General features: G+C 48.5%; 1 protein-coding gene across 1 annotated transcript; it reads right to left on the reverse strand.

Moving 5' to 3' along the window:
- Positions 1 to 4,276: 4,276 nt before the first annotated feature.
- LOC119458149 (isocitrate dehydrogenase [NADP] cytoplasmic) lies at positions 4,277 to 10,974 on the reverse strand. Its single transcript, XM_037719972.2, has 3 exons — positions 10,671 to 10,974; positions 9,683 to 10,024; positions 4,277 to 5,039 (listed from the first exon to the last, which is right to left on the reverse strand). The coding sequence occupies exons 1-3, from the start codon at positions 10,841 to 10,843 to the stop codon at positions 4,553 to 4,555; spliced, it is 1,002 nt and encodes a 333-aa protein (XP_037575900.2). The 5' UTR covers positions 10,844 to 10,974; the 3' UTR covers positions 4,277 to 4,552.
- Positions 10,975 to 15,092: the final 4,118 nt, after the last annotated feature.

Genomic DNA, 15,092 nt, shown 5'->3' on the forward strand with positions numbered 1-15,092 from the left:
TTATGCGCCTTACTCCGAGCACCATCGGGTTTCTGGGTGTGACAAAAAGACTTTGCAGCGCAGCTTCAGCAAGATCGGCATCAATGCCTCTGACCACGCCTCTACAGGTATTACCCGGAGGCGTAATGTAAGCCGCGATAGGGTGCCGTTTATCCGCCAGGATTATCGCCCGGACCTTCGAGTATGCATTGGCGTTCTCTTCGGAGGGTGTGCTTATAACGAAGATATTCTGCATGGCATTCGCACACACGATATCCTCCTCGACGGCCGCCGGGGGCAGCCTGGCCGCCATTAAAATGGCGTGCGTGACTTTGATTTGACTGCATTTTCGCACGTCCAGCCCTCCCCCTGGGCGGACGACAACTCGAAAGTGGGATTTGGGCAGGCGCGGTAGCCTGGAGGCTGCGGCAACCTTTCTTAGCTGGCCGGCTTGTTTGGCGCCAACGCGGGCGTCGTTTTGCCTTGCCTTGTGCGTCTCATTCTCGACGCGGGTTTTGTCCGCGTTCCGCTTTCTGTGAGCGGTAATCCAGCCGTTGGACTCGGCTTCCTCTTTGGAGATTTGCTCTCCCACTACCATTTCCTCGTGAGGCATGGCGGAATTTTCTAGAACGTTCTTGGGGGTCGGCCGAGCGAGCCGCCGCGCCTTCCCGCGCTGCGGCCGAGCCGATGTCGCACTAAGCCCAGATAGACTTAACCCTCGGTGTCGGAGAAAGGACCCACAAAAAAGGTTTTAGTGGACCTACCGTGATAACTGCGGTATCCAACTGTTCCTTGCAACTTCCCGGAAAGGTTCCAGTAGAAATTTGGAGGGAAAAACACATTGGACCAAGTAGATCAACGTCGGTTGGCGGAGTCGATGCGGACACGTCCGAACGCCACGCCGCCATGAGCGTCTCCCGACAAGCTGGTGTAAAACGCTGTGGCCTATCCACCTTACCTTCAACGCGTTTCGAACGCGCTGCCCAAAGCGGTGGCAAGTCAAGTTCAAGTCGAGGAGCGTTTATGAATACGGGGGGTATACTCTCTCAGCAGTCATGTGATGGCGTCGGCAAACGCGGTGCACGTTCCGGCATGTGTAAATGGCTGCGTAAGACGCTGTGGCCGCTCCCCCTTACTAGAGAGTACTGCACGTTTTTAACGCGTTTGTGCTAGCGTCCCCTTAAGCGGGAGATCCGATGATTCCCTCCGGAGCTTCGCCCACTCATCATCATTCACCCCGTGGATATGCTGTGATTTTTTTGCATTTCGCCTCCATCGAAATGCGGCCGCCGTGGCCGGGATTCGATCCCTCGATCTCGTGCTCAGCAGCGCAGCGCCTTAGCTGACTGAGCCACCCCGGCGGGTCCGCCCCCTCTATCGCCAACGTAACAAGGATCAGCGCATGGGTGTACATTTGCATCAATGCACCCACGTACGGGTGACGGTGACTGCACCTACAACACACGAATGTACAAGGCTTAAAATTTCGTGACGGATATATAATGACGTTCCACAGCGCAAGCGAGTCACTAGCGACAATACGTCTTTGCTACACGCCTTTACAAAGTACAGTACATCTACGTTCCAAGCCTCGTGCGCGGTAAGAAGAAATCTTTCACAGCTTAGTACACGAGTGAACGATAAGACTGAAAACAAACACATAGTGACCGCACCGAGGAACATTACTGAGTCAGAAACATGACACTCGGATGCTGCAGTGTGCTTGCCAAATAAATAACGAAGAGCGAAACACACTGACCCAGATTTAATTCACAAACGGAAAGTTGGTACCGCTTGGAATGCACGTCTAGCCCCACTTTTAGTACAAGAACTGTATGCGTTGCTCGCGCTGTTTGAACAAGGAGTAATGAGCTCCCAGAGCACTTACGTGTCCGCTGAAGCTGCGGCCTAAGCTTCGTGTTGTCCACCCAGTCACCGTCTACGATATCCGTCGGAACAGAGGTTTTCTCAGCCGCACCGGCGTCATTCACATCCATTGTAAAGATGGAGGCAACGGAGGTAAGCAATGGACGCGTCACCACTGAATCAAACAAGGCCGCGCCCCCAGGATTGCCGTGCAAAGCGTCTACAATTATATTTTTACTGGTGTGCCTTGAGTAACCATTTAGACGTCGTCAATATGAATGGTGAATTATTGTGGGGAATCTATATAACTTGGGTCACTGGCGTTCGTCGTTGTTTCTTCATTGTAATAGCTGTGGATATATATATGCAATATGTTACAACATATAACATATGGGGCAGAAACTTCGACATAAACTCAGAAGCTCGAATTAAAGTTAGGGACCGCGCAGTCAGCGATGGAACGAGAAATGTTAGGCGTAAAGAGATTGTGAGAGAGCGGTGTGGATAAGAGAGCAAACGGGGATAGCCGATATTGTAGTTGACATTAAAGAGAATAAAATGGAGCTGCACAGGCCATGTAATGCGTAGGGAAGATAACCGGTGCGCCGTTAGAGTCACAGAATGGGCTCCAATGGAAGAGAAGCGCAGTCGAGGACTGCAGAAAATTAGCTGAGGTGATGAAATTGGGAAAGTTGCAGGCGCAAGTTGGGATCAGCTAGCGCATGACAGGGGTAATTGGAGATCGCTGGGGGTGGTCTTCGTCCTGCAGTGGACATAAATATAGGCTGATGACGATGATAATGATGATGATAATGTACGACATAAACAACAACTTGGAACGATGGATATGCATGAGCAACTGGGTGTGCGCCATTATGTATGTGTCCCTGGACAATCCCGCAGAATGGACGTGCTACTTCGAGGTAAGCTGTATGAAGCTTTTATGTAATAGAACAAAGCTTTCTTGCCCCCTTTAACCTGGATTTGACGTTCGTCGCCGTTTCCTCGCCTGGTAAGTCACGTGATCGCCGAAAACGGTTCTATCTACGCATGTGTTGGGATGGTTTAGTAGTGGCTGCGCGCCATGGTATTGATGCGCATTCCAACAGCCGAGTAAGTGGACGCCATGAGGAGGCGTCTCGCTGAACATGCACGTAAGCTTCAAGCCGCAGAACGCAAGCGTATCCTTCCGCGCAAACAAGGGCAGCGAGCCAGCTTTCGAAGCAAACAACAGGACGAGCGCCGTGACGAGAGACAAATGTTCTCTGTCAATAAACTTATACATAAACGTTGCACAGTTTTTTTTTTTTTTGCATAAACTCCAAAACGTGCATTGCATGTACATTTTACAGCCAAGCTGTCTATGGCTAGGAGATGAGGTTTTGTGGCATACGCGCGGAAAAACTATCATCATGAACAATGGCTCGGGCGTTGTCGTCTTCTTTCAAAGCTGGCTTGTTGGCGCCCCTCGGGGCAACCGCGCGAAGGCGCTCCAGCCACTGCTCGCGCGTTCGTCGTCATCTCAGACAGATGGCTCCATTGTGCAAAAAACTATCATCATCAGCAATGGCTCGAGCGTCGTCGTCTTCTTCACAGCTGGCTTCGTTGCCGCTCATCATTCCAACGTCGAATTTCACTTTTCTGTCGTCGTAAAGGGGAGGCCGCGTTTACGTAGGTATGAACCATTCATTGTATTACGTGATGGACAGATTTATTAACAAAGATGATAGGCGAATGTGTGTACATGCCTAACGTCACGATGACAATCTATCAGAACAACGAATATGTTCGTACCTTTGTTCAAAATTATGGGTCACCTCTTTGTCGTGCGCTAAACGCTTCGCTGGTCATCATCCTTCACAGAATAAAATGCCTCATGATTGCTTTTTTTTTACTTTGTTTTTAGGGTCACAATGTGGAACGCAACAGGTTTGCCGATTCCGCCAAACCTGTTGCGGTTTAGCGGAATCAAGTGGCGGAGGGGTTTGGCGGAATCGAGAAACACAAGTGGCGATTCCGAGTGCCCCCCCCCGACTATGAGCACAGCGTAAACTAAACGCGACAACTCAAGCTGTATACGAACGCCGGAGGACAACAAGCGGCGCCCACAGTCAACGACTACTACAAAACATGCGCGGCGTCGGCAATGAAGAGAGGGCGCTCTGTTTTCTCAAATGCCTCGAACCTTTTCAATGGGGGTGGCAGCAATCCAAGCCTCCGGAGCAATTAGCAGGGCTTGAGACTCTGACCTGCCATGTATTCTAGATTTCTAATGAATAAATGCAGAGCAAGAATACTTGCCGACGTCGGTCCTGCGAACCGACCGTGGGTGCAAGTTTATAGCTAGGCAATAAAGGAAATTACTTGGATAGACACGGATATCCCTTTGCTTCTCAGCCCTGGTACCTTGCGTTGGACACTGTAAGCACCAATACAAACACTTTCACCTGGCAACGCATTCCTTACTATATAAATTACTCGCGTAACATTGTTCTTTGCACAGTAAAAAAAATAAGTAGAAGAGTATAATAGTAGGCACCGCCTACAGGCACCAACCTCTACGAGCACTACATTTTTAAAAAATCTTCGAGAATGGTATAATAATGCAGGTTGAAAATAAAGAAAAGCTGAAAATGTTGCAATAAGCCGAAAAATAAAACACTACTACTTCGCAAACCCGCAGAAAACAGAGGGCACTGCGAGTAAATTACACAGGCTGTTCCAGGAACACCTGCTTGTACGCCGGCGTCATCAGCTCGGCGACCTTGTCGATAAACTCGAACGTGTTGAGGTAGTCCTCCCGGCGGACGTTGCCGAACCCCCTGACGCACATGGCCAAGTCCTTGGTCATGTACCCCGACTCGACGAGGTCGACGACCACCCTCTCGAGGGTCCTGGCGAAGTCGACCAGCTTGGCGTCGCCGTCCAGCTTGCCCCTGTGACGTATCCCCTTGGTCCAGGTGAAGATGGTGGCCATCGAGTTGGTGGACGTTTCGAAGCCGGCCCTGTAGCGGCGGAAGTGCTTCGTCACGGTGCCGTGGGCGACGTCCGCGATCAGCGTCTTGCCGTCGGGGCAGATGAGCACGCTCGTCATGAGGCCGAGCGAGCCGAAGCCCTGCGCCACGAACCCGGACTGTATGTCGCCGTCGTAGTTCTTGCAGGCCCACACGAAGCCGCCTTCCATCCGCAACGACCTTAACGAAAGAAGAGGGGAGAAAAAAAACAACTATGAAAGACTTGTATTAGAAGTTCACACTCGACACTGTACTGATCATCATTCTGACAGGAAGCTCACTTTGTACGCAACTTACACATGGCAAGCGCCAGGCCGCCCCGATCTTCTTGATAAGATAGGTTCCTGTGCTGAACTGGTTAACAAAATGAGAAGTAGGGCGCCCCTAAACTAAAAGCGATTATCACACTTGTCGGAGGAGTATATTTCTGCGATACAACAGATGGTTAAGAGGAGCGCCTGATCAGGTGTTCCGCAGTAGAATTCGAAGCCGAGAAGGCATCGTCTAAACAAAAGAACACTGTTGTATTGCTCTTACTCAGTTCGTGGTTGTTGCCTATAGTCACCGCTGTTGCACATCTCTCTGAGCGTGATCATGTTGTTTGGGAACGCGTAGTTGAAAGAGATTACATGCTAGTCGTACTATGTTTGGCCAGTAGTTTGGAATCTAGAATGACCTGGACACCAGGAATGAGTGGGAATCAAATGGTTGTTGCGCGGACAGCCTTGCACCGTGAGAGGGCGTACAAGGGAACGTCGAGCCAGCCTTCCGTCTAGGGTCTATTTCTTAACTACCACTACAGCTGTCCTTTACTGTTCTCAACAGTTTAAGGGAGTCGTCGCTGGGTAATAATGTATGCACCATCTATGAGACTTATTCATGTCAGACAGCTTTGCTTCTGAGACGAAGCAGGTGAATGCTTCGTGGCATCATGATCCACTGGCTCACTCAATTCCTGCAAATAGTACCGCTCCTATAACGCCGTGAGCGCCGCCAGAACAATTACACGCAGCGCTCTTGCTTGGTTTATTAATATTTTGTATTAAATGCGAAGCATTTCTTGGCGAACATTTGCTACTTTGCATCTATCTATCTAGCCGCCTACGACTTTGTGCTCTCATGGTCGTTTTGTTAACTTGGTTGGTACCAAAATTGGCATGACAGGAGTGTATGACGAACATAAGTGATAGGTCAGGACAGAAATGTCATGACATGTGTGTTATGTAGGTGATGACAATGACCCAGCAAAAAGAATAACACTCAAAAACCACTAAAATAGTTTCGGTCATGGGTACTAAGTGAAAGAAACACTAAAGGATGCTGGTATAAGTCATAGTCATAAGCATGACTGAGCCAAAATAGCAATGACTCAGCAAAAAAGAACATTACCACTCAAAACCACTGGAATGGGTTCGGACATGGGCAGTAAGTGAAGGAAACACTCAATGATGATGGTAGAAATTATAGTCATGAGCATGTCTCATCAAAAATGACAATGACTCAGCAAAAAAGATTAGCACTCAAAAGCCATTGAAATCGGTTCTGACGTCGGTAATAAGTGAAGGAAACACTAAAGGATGATGGCAAAAGTCATAGTGATGAGCATGACTCAGCAATAATGACAATGACTCAGCGAAGAAAGATTAACACTCAAAAACTAATGGAATGGGTTCGGATGGGTTACTAGGTGAAGGAAAAGGCTAAGGTTGTTGGTCGAAGTCATAGTCATGACCGTAACTGACCGAAATTGCAATGACTGAGCGAAAAAAGATGAACACTCAAAAACCACTGAAATGGGTTCGGACGTCGGTACTTAGTGAAGGAAACACTGAAAGATGGTGGTAGAAGTCATAGTCATGAACATTACTCAGAAAAAAACGTCAATGACTCAGCGAAAAAACTTTACCACTCAAAAACACTGAATTTGGTTCGGACGTGGTAACTAAGTGAAGGAAATACTAAAGGATGGTGGTAGAAGTCATAGTCATGACCATGACGAAACCTTTCGCCTTAAGGTCTCTTAGGTGTAGCTAAAGGGACTCATGAGGACTCATGACATGTCATGACATGCATGTCATGTAGGTCATGAAAGAGCCGCCTACGTCTTGGTGCTCTCATGGTCGTTTCGTTAACATGGTAGGCTCCCAGCACACTGCTTCGCATAACATCGATTCCCACAGGGCGTGGGATCTGCCGGCTTTTAAGCTATCCTTTAGCTATTTATTCATTTATTTATTCATATACATTAAAGGCCCATTCGGGCATTGCATAGGGGGGGAGTCCGTTACAATTAGACAGGTGTAAAAAAGAACTTTGGTAAGATACAGTGACATAATTATATACAGAAATAATAACATACACAAGTAAGCACTCGAGTCAAGTATTGTTTTTCTTTTGTTCGCAATGCCATACTAACGTACAAATCCCTGTTGATACACAGCGTCAGCTAATTTATTTCTGTCATGACGTCATGCTAAGGTCGATGGCGCCAGGCACGGCATATTGAGACCAACTTAGGTATCAGATTAAAACGTATTTCAAGCGTTTCCCAAATTTTATGCTTCCCAAGTGTCGTCGCTTTACGTGCGAGGAGTGTGTGCCAGAACTTCTACAATTTCTAACATAAGTGTGGGTGCTCCTGCGTAATTCTACATTTAAAAAAAATTGGAAGGCAATTCAACCTCTAGATGACGTCGATGAAAGAATTACCCAGTTCGATTACCCAACAAGGCAAAACGGCGCATCACGATGAGAAAAGCGCTGTGGATTTCGGTGACAGACGCGTCCTGTAACATGCCCAAACTGTCCGTAACGGTCGTTGCAGATCACAGATAAGCTCCTTGCAGATCAAAGATAAGCTTTATTCGGGACCGATATTTTCCAGCGATTCCTTCCGGTGGCTATACCAGATCCATTCGATCCGCCCTGCACTTTGTGAACCAATCCCCACCAATTCATAGTCAGTTCTTACTCGTAAGGAACCGCGGCACGGCACATCCTACACGAACGGAGCGCTCCGCTACCTCTGTGGAGAGTCCAGGGAAGGCTGTGCACATGAACTCATCGTGAGCGAAGCGTATACACTGGGTGAAACGAATGGCGACGTGCGGATGCCGCCATGTTGAACTGGTAAAACAAATAGCGAAGTGCAGCATCTCGCGAACTAGTTCAGAAAGTGCAAGTGAATCGAATGGACCTACACTCTAAAAACAGTTGCACCCCTTGGGGTGCATTTTTGCCCCACAACAATAATGGACATCTGTCTTGCTTGCGTTTCCTATCTTGAAAACTCTGCTCTTGCTACTTTCCTGTCGAGAACGCTGTGTCACGCTGATCACGCTCTTGTCGTTCGTGACCGAGAAGTGCCGGGCGCACAGCGTTAAAGAAAGGAAAGCCACGCAAGTCAGATGACGATTATTGTTCTGTGGCAAAAATACGCCCCAAAGGGTGCAACTGTTCTAAGAGTGTATCATTTTGGCAATCTTTTGCGTGTGTCTGCTTCGTAAGCATCAAAGTAGACAGCCAAAAGCGCTCCTGGCCCTGTTTGGAGATAGCGAGCTTGTCACAGCGCCAGAAACGCTGTCAGCTGGAACCGCATGGCACGTTTGTCGTCACCCAGAACGTGACGCGGCGGAAAATCCCGGAACATCCACGATACTGCCGGCGCAATCAGTAGGTTCCGCCGTCCATGATGCGCGGAAGGCGACGCCGCATATGACGGTGTCGCAGAGTGCCGATCCTTGCGTCACGTGACTGAACTCTCCACTCTCATTCGTGGAAGCGCCCGCGACGTCGCGACGGGACCGGCACAGTTCCTGTGGCTAGACCAAGCTCAGCTTCCACTCGCAGAGGCAACCAACGACGATCACGATAACGACACGTAAAACGGTGGAGTAGTTCGCCAAGAGCTTAACTTTCAAATCGTATGATTCCAAACGGAATCACTCGGTTTGGACAGAGCTCGGCCACTCGATGAAAACGCGCAAGGTTGTTCGTTTTGATCGAGCGGCCGTGTACCGGTTAAGTTTATGCGTTCTCATCTCCCTATAGGTGGATAATTTTGCATGACGATGGTCAGTGTGCTATTTCCGCGTAAAGAATGGCGAAAACAACGCTGTACCCAATGCATTACCCCTATAACAATAACAGAAAACGCAAATAACTGTAAGAACAGCTTGGACAACATCAATTGTTTCACTATTTTCACACTCCACGGATGCATAGTCATCAGCCATTTGTTTTTGTTTTTTTTTTTTGCATTGGCATTGAATGGCTTCGATGGCAAGGCTAAAGGCAGAACATTTTCTGCCTAGCTAGGGCCTTGTCGCCCGTACATTGCTCAACGTGTTCTTTCGTTTTTTTTTTCCTCCAACACTCTACAGTAACCAATCACTAATTTTCTCCTATAATACCACGTTCTCAGCCGCGGTGTTATTGCTATCTAAATATTATAAACTAGAAACACTCCTTAAACTGGAGCTATGAGAAGGAATTAACTAATGTATCGAAGTACCTTAATTAACGAATGACTAGTATCGTACAGGATGCAACTGCTCCGCTAGTACCATGCAAGTATCCCAAATACTACTCGCCCCAGTATCTTGCAAGCGTGTCATGATGCAGTTTCAAAGTATATTGGCCCAACCCTGCCATAGTGACGTAGTATACATAGCCGATGAAGAAATACTAGGGCTGCCATTCTGATCATACCAGGTGCCGTTTTCAATCGTATTGAACCCCTCTTCTGGCTGTTTTAAGTTTTCAATTACTGATCGTTAGCTTTTTAGCTCAGTTAGTGTCCTTATACAGGAGATGTTTGATACCTGGCCACCATGTCATCCATGAGGCGGTGCTGGAAGAAAATGCCAACGTTCTTGAACCTCGGCTTGTACTTTTTTTCATAGAGGCGCTCGAAGATGTCCTTGAAGCGGCCATCGTACTTCTTGAGGATCGTCTCCTTGGTGCTCAGGTAGAGCGGCAAGTTGCGCCTGAGCGCGAACTGGAAGCAGCTGTAGGCAAACTCCGTGATGGACTTGTCCGTGTTGCACATCACCGCAGCGACGCCCTGCGTGTCCTCGAAGTCGTAAACTCGCATGCAGTACGGCGAGCCAATGTCCGGCTTGTAGCACACGTCCAGCGATCCCGGGCCCGGAACCACGAAATCCCTGCATATAAAATACGGTACACAGCACTCAGAAGAAAGGTTCAAGTTCCGTCGCATACAGAGATAGCCGAGCCGCCATCGACGACCGTGAAGGTCTCGGGATTAAACTAGATGTATGGGGGCAAACGTTCTGGTTTTTCTGGTCGTATAGGCGACGACAACCGTCCACAGACTCGACTCGTGCATCACTGAAGCTTGTGAAGGAACACCGCGGTATCAAACCCCGACGCAGAAGCCCAGTTAATTTTTTTAATATGATAACAACTTTGCATGCTGCAACTTTGCATAAGTTGTGGTGGTGCCCACCACAACGTATAAGGCCGCGAGAAGCTAAACTTCATGCACTAAAATGCATTGTTTGCTTAATGTGCAAGAACGCGCGGCCAGTCAAACTAGCGATCCCGTTTTTGCAGTTAAGCAAGCACTGACGTCATGCCATAGGTTTCCGTCACGTCCGCAGCTCTGGCGCGTGTCCCATGGCCCATGGCATCCCGGGGCACTCCCCTCGTGCTGTCCCCTATAGTGAGGCGTTCATTATGAAAGTACGGATGCAAAAGAGCTCGTAAGTCCCTGATGTCCCTGATGCTACTCCGCTTTAAAAATATATTTTTAATCGCAAAGAAATGAAAGAAATGAAGACACTGAACCTGCCAAGGTGTTGGTCCCCGAACGCGTGGCGGGCGACGACGATGGGCCTGCGCCACTGTTTGATCAGGGGCGGCACGTTGGCGCATATGATGGGCTCGCGGAAGAGGGCGCCACCCAGGGCGTTGCGGATCACCGAGTTGGGAGACTGCCACATGCGCTTCAGCTGGTACATCTCGAGAACGTCGCGCTCGGCCGTGATGGTGGCGCACTTGATGCCGCAGTTGTAGCGCCGCAGTGCGTCGCGCGCCTGAAGCGTCACCAAGTTGTCCGTCTCGTTCCGGTTGCCGATGGACAGGTCGTACACCTGCAAGCGAATCGACGTCGAGCGAAAGGGGAATTCTCTTGAAAACATGTCAGGTCATTGTTGTACTCGCGCGCACACGCTGTGCGAGTCGCTGAAGGTGCGGTTCACTGATCCATGGTGTTACAGCCACCCCCCCCTCCCCCACAAAAAAAAAGGACTTTCGAATGACCTTATGGTGTCACTGTGCCAGCTTAACTAATCGACAAAAATCAGGCGCCGTTCCACTCCTGTGAAGGTGGATTACCAGCGAAACAGCTTAGCACACGACATAGAGGTTACGGAATTTAGATCGAAAGTATGAGCAAACTTTATATCTCTTGAGCGGCCGACGGCGGTCATCCCGAAGAAAGACACAAGCGCACACACTTTTATTTTGATCGGCGGTCTTGATCGGCGGCATACATTCACGTGGAAGACTACCGCCACCTCGGGGAGCCGGAGGCACGCGCAACACGCGCGACGGGACCGCCACGCCTGGAGAGCGGAAGGAAATTAGGCACGCAAGCGCTTGGAACGACGGCAAATAGATAGCGATGCGAGCGTACACATGGCCGAAGCAGGTCTCAGAGCGGCAAATCTTTGAGAATCCCTTATTATCTTCCCGAGAGTCTACTTATTTGTTATTTTGAAAATGGTGCTCATTGATAACTAATCTACTGAAAATGCATAGTCAAGTGCTGAGAGGTATAAGCTTTTGGACAGAATGAAGCGATTTTGCATCCAATTCGGGAGCTGTGTATTTGCACACGCAGATCTGTTGACGGAGACGAAAAATGCATAGAACCCTAACCATAGAAAACTTCGCTGTAAGACGAAAACTGATGAAGCATGATTGCTCATTCGTGACAGGTCGACAAGAACTGGATGGCTGTAGATCAATAACATGTAGAGCGACCTAGACAGGACGCACGGGCTGTGTTTTGCAGGGAAGTCGCGCAACTTTGAAAAGAGAGTGACAGCTATAGTGCAAATAGCTTAGTCAGCGAGAGGCGTTTCAGAGCTCCTTTAACCTTTGTGAAGCTAGTTCTCTATGACGGCAAAAGACAACCCTTGTCTCTGCACGGTCTAGCATCATTCTTACAATCGTAAAGGGTGTAGAACTGACCAGAAAGCTGTTCCATTCTCTTTCGATGAGCACAGAGTCTGCGCTCAACGTGCACACTCTCCGTAGAACTGCAGTTCACTGCAAAGCACTCCCTCTTACCTTCAGGTCGGCGTCGAGGTAGGGTGTAATGAGTTTATCGCGGACCTGATCCCAGATGACGCGCGACATGTCGTCACCGAGCATCTCGACGATGGGGCCACACTTGAGCCTGTCCATGACGCCTGGCGTTCTTCTTCTCGGTGGCTGTGGAGAAACTACAGCCGCACAGGTGGTGGTGCCGGATCGCAGCAGAGCTCAGGCGCGTGGTTTTTGAAGAAGAAGCTCGTTCCACACGGCACGCGGCAACAGCGCGCCAACAGCACGCGGCGCTGAACAGCCCGTCTTTCTTTTCTTCACGGGCCGAGCATGTAGAGCCTAATAAAGAGACCGAGCCAAAATCAGTTTCACCTTTAATGTTCAAAAGTAAATTGCGTCAGAAAATGCATTACGTACGACTTACACACAACCTACAGACACGGCAGCGTCGGAACGTAACTCGCATATACGAGAATACATATTTCTGTTACGCGGAAACTGAAACACAAAACCCTTTTACAGCTTCCGTTTATTTTTGGGGCGAGCACGGCACAAAAAATTCCGACCAACTAGAGGCTAACAGCTTCGCTGCAAAAAACGAAGATAAAGCAAGGCTTAACAAGCTTACAAAATCACTGCATAAACCCTGCATAATCGCGGCACCGCACACAATTAAAGCTACGTAAAAAAAATGTGAAAGAACAGACACTTCTGTCACTGTTTCGTCTGTTTAAACATATTTTTCAGATCTTCTTTTGTCGACTGTTGTGCTCAATATAGAGACCATGGCTCATCACCGCAACCAATTCCCTGAGACATTTATTTTTAATCTTGCGGCCAATCAGCAGCATTTGTCCAATTTTGTTCGAGTACTGTGACTGTGATGTAGTGTTATGTATTTGTATAGAAATAATACTGACTTCACCTAATTGTTTCAGAGTGCTTTGAATTGGACCGGAGTGCGTTTTCAGTCGCAGTTGGTTGATATCACGCGCTGGAATGAACTCTCCGTCGCAGTCGGCACGCTTTAAAGAGCTCTACGCAAATCTGACCTTCAATTCCAATCAGCGTCATTAGATCTGATCATGGTTGGAAGCACTTTTGTTGGCGCGTAGTCTGGCCCTTATTGAGCGACATTTTTCTACGGTCTTTCTTATTTGCGCTTTTGCGTGTGCGTGAAAAACCACTGTGTATTCCGCGTTGTTTTTACACACCCGTATACTCTAATGCCCACTTGGCGATATGTAGGCACCTCAATAAATGGAAAATTAAATAAATAATAAATGATCACGTGACTTTGGAGGAAGCCACATCATAAAACCAGCTCATATAAATGCGTTGACGCTAATTTAGAAAGCGGACACTGCACTATTAGCTCGTCAAGCTGTACTGTAGGGAAGCTGACTCAAAAGCTATTGCCATATTTTCCGGACTATAATCCGCACCCTCTGTGTACACCAAGGTGACGAATTTCGACTGAAGGTAACTTGTCTTTCTGTAGATTGTCCGCATGCACGTATAGCAGTCGGTGAGCAAAAATGAGACGGTGCACCTTTGTTAAACCGCGTTTAATTATCTTTTTGCACCTGATCCTGCTTTGTGATTTAAAACGGTAAAATATTCCAGAAGCAGTTGTATTTTTTTTTTCAAGTATGCCAAACATAAAAAAAAATATGTATTGTGCCCACAACGCAGAGTTTATACCTTTAAACGTGCGTACTCCGCGTACTATACTCCAAAATCCGGCCAAACAGTTGATTCTAGGCATATTTTTAGGTAATACATTTAGGTAATACATTCGACTTCGGGAGTTTTATAAAGATAGTGCATCAGCAATATAAGGCGGGCGAAGGAGCCGAATTTACGTAGGTAGAGACATCATGGTGCTGTTCTTGCGCGCATGCATTTTGAGAATGCGCTTTCTCCTTTTCCTCGTGAACATCTAAATTAAGCCGATGCTGAGGTTACTGCGTAAGCTGCGCCAGCTTTTCAGATATTTCAGGTGGTAGCATAGTAATCTCTGAAAAGAATTCGCTGAGTGCAATCTTTAGCTTGTGAAAACATTGCGACTAAAGATAAGCGTTCGCCAGAAGTTCTGTTGCCTCTACATAATTGAAAACAACTAAGACTTCGATGGAGAGTTTTAGCGCGTCCGGTATTCCGCTAGACGCTGGCACAACGGGCGGAATAGCGGGTGAGCGGGGAGGCAACTGTGAGTTCCTTGCACGGTGCAACCACCTGGTGGTGCAAAGCTCGATCAGACAAACACAGAGCTATTGCTGCAGTAAACAAGTCTGTTATACTTCGATGCTCGTGTAAATTGCCGACAGCAGCGTAATCGAGAAAACCATTACGCCGCACATACGCATAGTACCGTCAGTAGCCGTCCACTCCTCCCGTGGGGGTCATGGTAAATGTAAATTGAATTGTAACAGACCACCTGCACAACATAGCCGCCCCTTTTGACTTAGTTGACATAGCGACCGGTGATAAGTGTTCGTTTACATAGTAATATCCCTGAATGGATAACTGCCCGCCATAAGCAGATATAACATAAGCCGCATGTGTCCCCTACACAATCACCAGACCAGTGGCGATGCGGTCAGAAGAGCATCACGTTGTACATGCATGGATCCTCTTCGTCGCTGGTATGGAAGGCTTGACGGTTTCCAACCTGGATGGCGGGCGCGTCGTACCGCCCGAAGGTAATGGAAGCCCGCCGCCGATGGAGTCGGTGTGAGCACCCGCGCTGTCTGAAGATACTGCGGATGATGGACCGGGGTCAGAGAAGCGGTCCCGTGACGGCCTGATGGCTGCTCGCTCGAATATGCCAGCCACTCGAGCCGGAAACCGTCTGACAGGTGTTTGGGCGCGTATTCACCGAGTCGGACACAACCGGGGCCGTTGCACCCCTGCCTGGTTGACCGTCGCGTCGGC

This window comes from Dermacentor silvarum, chromosome 7 (assembly GCF_013339745.2).
Source record: "Dermacentor silvarum isolate Dsil-2018 chromosome 7, BIME_Dsil_1.4, whole genome shotgun sequence".
Classification (NCBI taxonomy): Eukaryota; Metazoa; Arthropoda; class Arachnida; order Ixodida; family Ixodidae; genus Dermacentor; species Dermacentor silvarum.